The sequence below is a fragment of the Pteropus alecto genome, unplaced genomic scaffold (assembly GCF_000325575.1).
Source record: "Pteropus alecto unplaced genomic scaffold, ASM32557v1 scaffold53, whole genome shotgun sequence".
Lineage (NCBI taxonomy): Eukaryota > Metazoa > Chordata > Mammalia > Chiroptera > Pteropodidae > Pteropus > Pteropus alecto.
In genome coordinates this window covers 728,465-738,535 of record NW_006434366.1, presented here as the reverse complement: position 1 = coordinate 738,535, position 10,071 = coordinate 728,465, and the positions used below count along the sequence as shown (strand labels likewise).

Here is a 10,071-nt window from a genome sequence, read left to right as displayed (position 1 = left end):
TTACTAAGAACCCTCCTCTGCCCCTTCTGCCAACATGCACACCCCTGTCTTCTGCCTGCTCCCTCACCTGAGTGCAGTGGGCTGGGGTGGCCTACTAGAGCCTACTCTATCTAGCGTGCTATAGTGATGGCACTTCGTACTTTGGAAACTTGAGGGAGAAATAGGAGCTCCGTTTCTTCCTTCCCCGCCCCCTGGTGGTCTTCTTTCCCTTTGTTTTATGCCCACAAAAAGAAATTTCCTGTCTAAACTCCTGCTGCCTGCCTGGGGAGCAAAGCTGGGGCTTTGGGCTGCCGGAATCCCTTGGTCTCTAAGCTGGCTGGCTCCTGGTTGTGTGTTCCAGTGGGTCTGCCCATCCAGCCTAGCAGGTGCCTCTGGCAAGACCAGGGCCTGAGGGTGAGTCCTGGAACCTGTTTGCCATCTGACAGAACCCAAAGTACATCCTTGTCCCTTCTGCCAGGTGCTCCCTTCCAGAAGAAATGCTCAGCGTGATTAGGGATCATGATGGGGCTGGGTCTGGTTAAGGGTTTTTACTGATGTCTTTTAAGAGGCTAAGGTCCTTTACAACCGCAGGCCAGCTGCTGAATAAGGCAGACTGCCTTTTATGAGAAAATCCTGCTTCTGTTTTTATCCTGGCTTTGCCTCTGGGAACTATTATGAGGCAGTACTGCAGCACCTGCTGGACTGGAAAATGGGACGTTTGTGTGGGGTCTGGGGTAAAGTCAGCCACTTTTCGATAGCTGCCCACTGCTCTCACCTGTCAGGGTTCTTGCAGGTGGTACCTTTCCCTGCAGGGTCATTTACTTAGCTCCATTCAGCTTTTGCTAAGAGGGTAATGACCACAGTCTTATGCTCAGGGAGTAGTGGCCCTCTGTGTGTTTGAGCGGGGAGGTCCCTAGGGTAGCAGGGACTTTGCTTCATTCACAGCTATGTCCCCAACACCTAGCACTGGGCCTAGTATGCAGTTAGATCAATAAACACTTGTGGAATGCATGACTGTGCTGGCTGCTTGTGTCCACCCGATGGGAAAGCTGGAGACCCTCACGTGAGGCCAGGTTACTGGGGTGCTCTGCCTGCTAGGCTGGCTCGCTCTGACACAGGACACCTCCTGTGTCCTCTCCATCCTGTCCCCTCCTCCCATTTGACCTTACTCTCCTGATGTCCTGAATGTGGGATTCAAGCCTCAGCCCTTTACTGAACTTTGGCCCCTGGAGGCAGGGCAGTCAGCAGTGGGAGGTCAAGCCCCCAGCTGTGATTCTGAGCAGCTTAACCAGGCTTGGAAGGCCCAATCCGCCCTCATCAGCTGGAAGCGCCTGGGGCTGTTTCCCTGGTGCTTGGACTCACTGTACCGTGTGCTCTAAAGCCCCGCCTGCCCTTGAGGCTCCCCGCCCCTCTTCTGATCCCCTTTGTGGGAGAGAAATTTGACCGAGCCGGGCCTGGACTACATCTCCCAGCGTGCCTGACGGAGTGGTGGCCTCTCTGCGTCGGCTGCACTGATCACGGGCAACAATGCAGCGGGCAGTGAGCATGGTGGCCCATCTGGGCTTGCGTGGGCAGCCTCTCCCCTCGGTCTCAGGCCGTCTGCTCAGTGGCTCACAGGTGGGATAGAGGGTGCTGGGGCTTGATGCCAATCTTGGAGGGTGGGGGAAGGAGGGAACTGGGGGCTGGGGCCCTGGTGGCACTGAGCCTGGCCGCCCGCAGGACGTGCTCCGCAGGACACCACTCTATGACTTCCACCTGGCCCATGGCGGGAAGATGGTAGCATTTGCGGGCTGGAGTCTGCCAGTGCAGTACCGGGACAGCCACATTGACTCACACCTACACACACGCCAGCTCTGCTCCCTCTTCGACGTGTCCCACATGCTACAGGTGAGCCAGGGGAGCACGCTGACCTCCAGACCAGGGCTTCCTCCCCATCAACAGAGGGGAACCCTCTGCTTTGTTTGCTGGGAGCTGGCTTCTAAGGGCCCTCCTCAGAAGAGTTGGAAGTTTCAGGGGTGTCAGACTATGGCCCCCAGAAAATTAACTCAGAGGCTCACCTGAGCAGCCCCTCTCTAATCTCTCCAGCCTGCTCCCACTTAGTGGCATTTCTTAATGTCCTAGATTTTCCAGGGCTGGCACCCATTTTCATTGACTGCCCTAGGTATTGGTTTGGGAAGGGGTATTTCATGAAGGTGCTGGACCCTTTCAAATTCCCAAGCTTCCCGCCACTGCACCTTCTCCTGTATTGGCAGATGTTGGAGAATCAGAAAGTGTAGACTTTGCCACTTGCAGAACCAAAAGACTGGTCAGGCACTTTGGCTGGGTTGGACTGTGCTGTGGATGGCAGGAAAGGTACCTCCATGCCCGATGGCCTTCCAGATTGGTGCTGTTGCAGCGTCCTGAGGCTTTTGATCTCTTTCCTAGACCAAGATATATGGTCGTGACCGGGTGAAGCTGATGGAGAGTCTAGTGGTTGGAGATATTGCAGAGCTAAGGCCAAACCAGGTGGGCCCCTCTTCTCTTCTTTTTGCTCAATGGGTGTTCTTAGTCACGAGCCAGCAAACAGCTGAGTCCTTGCTTTGGGCTTAGGGGCACAGTGATGGATTAGATACAGCTTCACAGAGCTTGCATTCTTGGGGCACTGAATCCCTGAGTCGTGTCTAAACACCCAACCATCTGTAAGGAGGGACTTATCCCGTGCTCTCTATATCAGGCCGAGAGGCCAGAAACCCACGTTCATGTCTTGTTCTGTGACCTTCTGTGCTGCCTAACCCCTTGCAATTCAAAGTGTAGTTCTTAAATCTTCATCACGTAGAAACTTGTTAGAAATACTCTCAGGACCTGCTCTAGACCTGCTGAATTAGAACCTGCATTTTAACAAGATCCTAAGGTGATTCATGTGACTTCTTAATCTCAGACTCTTTGTCCATCCAGTGGGGATGCTGAGGCCAGCCTCCCAGTATTTTGGGGCATTGCTGCTGTGGAGCACATAAGATTATCAATATGGAATTTTGAAGCTTCTCTCCTAGGGTTTGGAGTGTGAGCTGAGTTGTCCCAGGTTTGGGTGGGATGAAGCAGCAAGTCCTTGGTATTGTGGATTAAGTGTGAGGTGGGGCTTGGTACTGAGTAGGGAGTAGTGCAAACATCTCAGTACATGAGGATCAAAAACCCTGGGCTTGAGGAGGTGCCAGGACTGACCCAGCCTTGCACCTTGCACCTTTCCAGCCCTGTGCATGAGAGTTCATGAGTTTGTGGTGGCTGAGTGGGTCCAGCACTATGTCTAACTCACACTTGATCTTGGCCTCCTGAACCTGGAGGCAAAGATGCTCCATTTTGGTGCTAGGGGACTCTGTCGCTGTTTACCAACGAAGCTGGAGGCATCTTAGATGACTTGATTGTGACCAACACCTCTGAGGGGCACCTGTATGTGGTGTCCAACGCTAGCTGCTGGGACAAAGACTTGGTCCTCATGCAGGTACAGCCCCTCTTGTCTTCTAGGTACAGCCTTTTCTTATTCACAGAGCAGCCTGCTTGTCATCCAGGACAGTGGCTCTTTGAGTGAATGAATAGCAGGCCACAATGGGCCCTCCCTGGAGCATGCCAGGTTTCATGGTGGGAGTGTAGGAGGAGATGGGGAGGTGAAGCTGTCCCTGGCCCCTAAGTGAGCATCTTCTGGTAAGGGTGGAGGGCTGAAGCTTGGCATTAGAGCTGGCCGACCTAAGCTTGGGTCATCCCTACCACTTAGTAGTTACACGACCTTGTAAGATGGGAACCAGCCTACTCTACCAATTTTTGCAGCACCTGGCCCATGGCAGGTACTCAAGAAAAAGTTCCAGAAGCTGATGTGCTGTTTCTGTCTTTCCTTTCAGGACAAGGTCCGGGAGCTTCAAAACATGGGCAGTGATGTGGGCCTGGAGGTGATGGATAATGCCCTGCTAGCTCTACAAGGTGAGTGGCCAGGCTGGTGTTGGAGCTGACCTTTGCCTTCCTGGCTTCCTCGACTGCTTAGCACAGAGGCTGTAGCAGGAGGGGGTGTGGATGGTGAGATTCATATGCCATATTCTAAGCTGGGTGTCATGCCCTCCTTCCACCTGCCCCAAGATCCATGGGCCATGGGCAAGAGCATCTTTTCTCACCTGCAGTGGAAGACTTGCTCAGGGCCTCAAGTAAGGGCTGCAGTCCAGCTTTGAGGGGCACTGGGACCTGGACACTTGGTCACTGGCTCCTTGGGCCCAGGCCCCACTGCAGCCCAGGTGCTACAGGCCGGCGTGACAGATGACCTGAGGAAATTGCCCTTTATGACCAGTGCTGTGATGGAGGTGTTTGGCGTGTCCAGCTGCCGTGTGACCCGCTGTGGCTACACAGGAGAGGATGGTGTGGAGGTGTGTGAAGTGGGTACAGGGTAATAGTTCAGGGCATAGGACTCTGGGGCGAGCAGCCCACCTGTTCCCTGATGTCCCTGTAGATCTCAGTGCCAGCAGCGGGGGCAGTCCGCCTAGCAACAGCTCTGCTGGAAAACTCAGAGGTGAAGCTAGCAGGGCTGGCGGCCCGGGATAGCCTACGCCTGGAGGCAGGCCTCTGCCTGTATGGGAACGACATTGATGAACACACCACGCCTGTGGAAGGCAGCCTCAGCTGGACGCTGGGTGAGCTGGGCTAGCAACCCAGGGATGGGATCCTAAAGGTTGGAGTGGCCCTTAATGAGACCAGCCGGCCTGTGACTGCTCCCGATGTTGTGTAGCCTGGAGCAAGCAACTCAACCTCCCTGAGCCTCCGTTCCCTGAAGGCGCCACTGTGGCTTTGCCCGTTAGATGCTGAGGACCCTCAGCAGGCAGCATGGCCTCCAAGACCAGGGGGCAGGAGGTGGGTGGTTGACTACATGGCAGGGGAGGAATAGGGCCTGTGGGAGCCTAAGTGAAGGGGCCTTGATGCTGGGTGGGTCACCTGGGGGCCTCATAGCTAGGACCTTGTGGTCTGAGGTCCTATGGACTGTGGCTTAAGTCTCGTGTATTATGCTCCAGGGAAGCGCCGCCGAGCTGCCATGGACTTCCCTGGAGCCGCGGTCATTGTCCCCCAGCTGAAGGGCAAGGTGCAGCGGAGGCGTGTGGGGTTAACGTGTGAGGGGGCTCCTATGCGAGCACATAGCCCCATCCTGAGTACCGAGGGCACCGTGATTGGTAGGTGGATCAGGGAGGTTGGAGAGCCCTTATCCCTTCCCCAGGCGGGTGGGCTCTGGACCGGCAGGGTAGTGCTGACACATGGCCTCTGCTTGGCTAGGTACTGTAACCAGTGGCTGCCCCTCACCCTGCCTGAAGAAGAACGTGGCAATGGGTTACGTGCCTTCTGAGTACAGCCGGCCAGGTACCCAGCTGCTGGTAGAGGTGCGGCGGAAGCAGCAGATGGCTGTGGTCAGCAAGATGCCCTTTGTACCCACAAACTACTATACCCTCAAGTGAGGGTGGCTTGGGACCAGGCCCTCCCCTCCAGGAGCCTTCCTGTAGCATGGAGGGCATTCTGTAAGGGGTTGGTCAGGAAGCTGAGGCAGAACACACCGAGGGTAGGTGGTTAGGGTGCAGGTTGGTTTAAATTGTCTGGTTGAGGAGGCCCACACCATTTTTACCCCCTCATCCTATGCCACTTTAATTTCAAAACCCCATTTCTCAGTGATGGACTAGCTTACCCAATGTCTTGTTGCAGCCTACACTCCCACTGACCCGACTCTTGCCTGCTAGAGGGCTGTGACAAGCATCAATTCTGGCGTGTCCCTTCTGCTCTGCCAGGTGCTGGCTGTGCGGCAAAGGCTCGCCTTTAGGTTAAAGCCTGCCCAACCTACCTCACCAGTTTCTCACACTGCAAAGAGTTATTACCTTGGGCAGTGCTGGCCACCTCCTCCGGTTTACTCTCCATGAATGCAAACTAATGATTCCTGATGTAGATGGCTGGCCCAGTAGGGCTGCTGTGCCTGTGTGTAAACTTGGGGATGGCCAATAGGGCATGGCCTCACTCTCCCCTATTCCCAGGTTGGCCCAGCCTGCCGCCCAGTAGCAGACCATGCCAGGCTCGCCACCTGTTCTGAGCCCCAGGGCTGCAGGCGGGGCCTCCTCCTGGGCTTGCCTTACCCTGGGCTGACCTTCGGTCCTGCAGCCCGTTACTGGACTCCACTGACTCCTAAAAACATTAAACGAGCTTCCTTCCTTCTTGCCAGAGTGTCTACCTTCATTGTCTTTTGCCCATAGGGTTCCTGGGATACCAGCTCAATGCCTGCCTCTCTGGCCTCTGAGATAGACTTAGTGGATTCCCCTTGAGAGGGGCAGGTCTATAGGAACTAATGGGGATAGTGCCCATGTTGCATGCTCACCACTGCTCTCTCAGGGAGCTGGCATCCCCTCTCCAGACCACGATCCTACTGACTCCACTCTCGCCTGCTGGAGAGCTGTGAGAAGCCTCAGCTCTGGCATCTCTCCCACTGCAAGTCGTTAAATTCTGGGGTGTTCCCTCTTCAGTTTCCCCTGTGCACGCACACCCTTGTCCTGTCTGAATAACCACACAACTGATGCACTTCCATGTTTAATAAGCCACATCTTCAGTCGTGCCTGGGGTGGAATGTGAGACCCTGAATCTGTGTGGTGGTGTCACTGGGTAGGCCTGGGGCTGCAAAACTATCATCCTGCCAACCAGAAGGTATCTCTGGAGTAAGTACCTATGCAAGAGCTCAGTGTAGCCCTACTTCCAGTGTACCTCTGCCACAAAGACGATCTAGGCCAAGGCTGCCAGATGGAAATGTGACGTCTAACAGAGGGAGGCAGGCAGGAAGACGGGGACACTGGTGACCCATAGAAGTAGGCAGGAGTATGGCTATCCGGGAAGGAGGCAGGTTTAGGGCCACACTGCTTTCAGGAACTGGCATTTACCACCTACACCTCTGGAAGGTCCCCTGGCCCACTGTGGAAGTGACAGGCCTGCCAAACCTGTAGCTCTTCTCTCTTCAGGGTTCTTGGAGGCTGAGATGGTGCTGGTAGGGAGGAACTGAGCCTGTGGGCTCTTAGGATGAAGCTCCTGAGGTTCCAGGTCAAGATGGGAAGTAATGAGGCTGCAGGGCAGGTGGGGGTCACTCTGTACTAACTGCTTGGTATCTCTGAGCAGGTGGGGTCCAGACCCACAACCCCAAGAGCACTTAAGTGGTTGGGACGGGTGTGGGAGGTCACCCCTGGGGCTCAGCCTCTTTCAGGCACTCAGCTTCCCTCAAAGGAGTGAAAGGAATATGACCATAATGCTCCAGAAAAAACAATTTCCATAGCCTAGCTCACACCTGCAGAGCTCTGGATGCACCAGGGAGGTGGGTGTTTGGTGTCATCATGACTGGATGGTGCCAGCTGCCCCTTATACTTGAATGGCCAGCTAAGTTATCATAGAGTATATGTCTGTGTCCAGGCCAAGATTCCCGGCTCCCTGCCAACACAGCAAAACCAAATTCAGGAAACCTAGGGTTTAGGGTAAAACAGACTTCCCTTACAAACCCCAGAGCTGGCCAGCCTCAGCCTTCCTCTCAGACAAATCTCTATGGGGTCACATCCCAGGAGGATGAGAAGAGGGACAGGAAGAAGCCAAGACAGAAAATGGACTGCTAGCCTTCCCAACCAAGAGGCTTCTCCTAAACTGACCCCTGAGAGGAGAAACGTGCCTTCTCCATAAGGTACCCAGGTGAGGGTAGAGGCAAACTCTTTACTGGCCAATGCCTGGGGCTGCTGGTGGAAAGGCCAAGGGCAGTGGAGGCCCAACCCAGCAAGCTCTGGAGTACTCCCTGCCCCGCAGCCCTGAACCCCTTGCAGTCATCCCTGGGGTCTAGGAAGCAGCAGAACCCAGTGTGGGAGCCAGCAGACCCGGTGATGTCCCTGGAGACCCCTTTGGTGCTTTCCCTTATTCTCTGTGGGTTTTGAGAAGTTCATTTGCTGCTGTTTCCCTAAAAGTGATGGAGAGAAAAGAGAGGGGGTTATTCCATGGACAGCACGATAGTCCCTGAGATTGGCTCTCTCTAGCCCTTTCACAGGGGCTGAGATGGGCTCAGTAAGGCCACACTACAATCTTAACCTCTCTCTTGAGCTCCCACAGCCCACACTGGGCCCATCACCTTTCCCCTGCAGACTTGTTCTTTCTCTTGGTTCTCCACCTTATGATGGTACTCCCATCCTTCCCTATTTGCCCAAGAAAAAAACCTGAGCAGTGGCAGGCCTCCTAACTGGCCTCTTGCTCTATTAGATCTTTTTACGCACTTGCCACAAGGAAGGCAAATAAAAAGGCAAATTAGATTAGGCCATGCTCAGTCCTGTGGCTCAGTCCTTCAATAGCTCCCAAAAGTCTAGGGCTTTGCAGGTCCCTCCAGGCCCTCATATATTTGAGTTCCAGCATCACAGCCTTGTCTCTTCTTTCAATATGTCACCCTTGTTCTTGCCTCTGGGCCTTGTTCTAGCCATTCTCTTTGCCTCATACCCTTTACCACCCCCTAGCCTTTGCCCACAGCTTAGGTGTCTCTCTTAGGAGAAATCTCCGACTGCCCTCACCTCTGCACTGCTGCCCTCCCCTTTCAAATATCTAGCTCTCCCTGTGAGCAGGGCCTAGGTTATCTTTGTTTTCTGGACCTAGTGCGGCCTCTGCCATGTGGTTAAGAGCTCAGAGAACAGCTGAATGAATGCCCTCATCAATGAGTACATATTACAGCTAAGCAGGCTGACCCTGGTGAGGTCAGTCAGTGCACTGAGGGCAGACAAGAGACTCCTGCCTTTCCAAATGAGGGGCTTGCAGTGAAGTAGAATCCAAGGGAATTGCCATTTCATCTCTGAATTTGTGACAATAACACTGTCTACTCCACAGGTTGATGAACAGCGTCCTGATAAACTGTTCAGCCATCATTGTCACTGAAAGACTGAGCTCTACTTGCAGCCCTTAGAGCTTACTGCAAAGGCCATTAAGCTGATGGACTCCTACCCTGAAACACCCTTCCCCCATCCCCAGGGCAGGAGTATCCTCTGCCTGCCAAAAACGGGGTTGAGATGGGAACAGATTTACTCACCACGAAGGGAAATGCGTGGAGCCATCAGGTGTGGATCCGTTCTGGCCGCCCAGACCTGGGGGCAGGAACACATCCAGAGCTGCAGCAGGCTGGCTTGGGGAACTGAGCGGGCATCAGCCCAGGTCAGATTAGGGAACTAGTGGTATTTGGAGAGTCAGGTGGAAAACCTAAGGGACTAGTCGTATCGTCTGGTGAAGGTTCAAAGTAAGAGTTATAATGTGATGGGTTGACTGGTGGGGTTTCCGATGTGAAATGATATGTTGGCATGGGTCATAGTACAACGTTAACTTGCGATAAGGTTCTTAGGGGACCAGTAGTAGTCTAGGGGGGTTCTGGGGAGCCAAATGGTACAGTCCGGTGGGGATGGGGGCGGCCGGTCCACGGAAGTTGGTGTGGAGCCTCACCTGGGCGGTGATACAGCCCGGTCACCGTGCTCCCGTAGAACCCCCACGCCAGCTGGATGCCCAGGAGACTTAACACCAACCACAGCAGCAGCAGCTTGAAGATAGTCACGCGCATGTCCTGCGCCTCCCACTCACGCAGGAACTCGCTGCCCAGGGAGCCCAGCACGCCAAGCACTGTGGCCGGCAGAGCCTGCAAGGACTGCACAGTCCAAGAATCCGCCATGACTGGCTCGCGCCCCACCCGGTCTGTCACCGTAGATCCCACTGCGCAAGCGCCTGGTCTTCCGGTCCTAAGGCCGTTAGTGCGCAGGCGTGAACCCAGGCAAGGCAGCCTACCTCGCCTGCGCGAAGAGTTGGCAGTTTGGGCGGAGTAGTAAAACCACGCATGCGCACCTGGCCCCACCCTGCTTATTTAGAGGATGAGTGACTAGAGGAGCACAAAATAGCAACCAGGTCTTTTATAGCCCCGGAGTTCCCGTGATGCCTCACGCGGCCGCAATTATTGGTTAAGCGCCTTGCTTTTAGGGCGTGGACGCGCTCCTGAGCAATCGTGGATGAGCTGTGAGTGTGCGCGCGTGCGCGGGGCCGCGACCGGGGCCAGCTCGAGCCCGCTGGGCATAC

At 54.9% G+C, this 10,071-nt stretch overlaps 2 protein-coding genes across 5 annotated transcripts; one reads left to right on the top strand and one right to left on the bottom strand.

Moving 5' to 3' along the window:
- The first annotated feature begins 11 nt into the window (after positions 1 to 11).
- Positions 12 to 6,179, top strand: AMT (aminomethyltransferase). Of its 4 annotated transcripts, XR_001516637.2 has the most exons (10): positions 12 to 1,596; positions 1,699 to 1,866; positions 2,404 to 2,484; positions 3,323 to 3,454; positions 3,849 to 3,927; positions 4,216 to 4,361; positions 4,445 to 4,625; positions 5,001 to 5,156; positions 5,257 to 5,536; positions 5,677 to 6,179. XR_001516637.2 is itself a non-coding variant. In XM_006909096.3 (9 exons), exons 1-9 carry the CDS (start codon positions 1,507 to 1,509, stop codon positions 5,433 to 5,435), a joined length of 1,212 nt encoding a protein of 403 aa, XP_006909158.1. In that variant the 5' UTR covers positions 12 to 1,506; the 3' UTR covers positions 5,436 to 6,179. The 4 variants fall into 4 exon arrangements, 3 of the variants coding, with proteins under 3 accessions (XP_006909158.1, XP_024900612.1, XP_015442698.1); XM_006909096.3 differs by having other exon boundaries at positions 5,257 to 6,179; XM_015587212.2 differs by lacking the exon at positions 12 to 1,596 and adding an exon at positions 2,232 to 2,331 and having other exon boundaries at positions 1,728 to 1,866; positions 5,257 to 6,179.
- Positions 6,180 to 6,533: 354 nt separating this feature from the next.
- On the bottom strand, positions 6,534 to 10,065 carry TCTA (T cell leukemia translocation altered). The gene is made up of 3 exons (XM_006909094.2): positions 9,451 to 10,065; positions 9,047 to 9,101; positions 6,534 to 7,939 (listed from the first exon to the last, which is right to left on the bottom strand). Exons 1-3 carry the CDS (start codon positions 9,671 to 9,673, stop codon positions 7,897 to 7,899), a joined length of 321 nt encoding a protein of 106 aa, XP_006909156.1. The 5' UTR covers positions 9,674 to 10,065; the 3' UTR covers positions 6,534 to 7,896.
- Between the last annotated feature and the right edge of the window lie 6 nt (positions 10,066 to 10,071).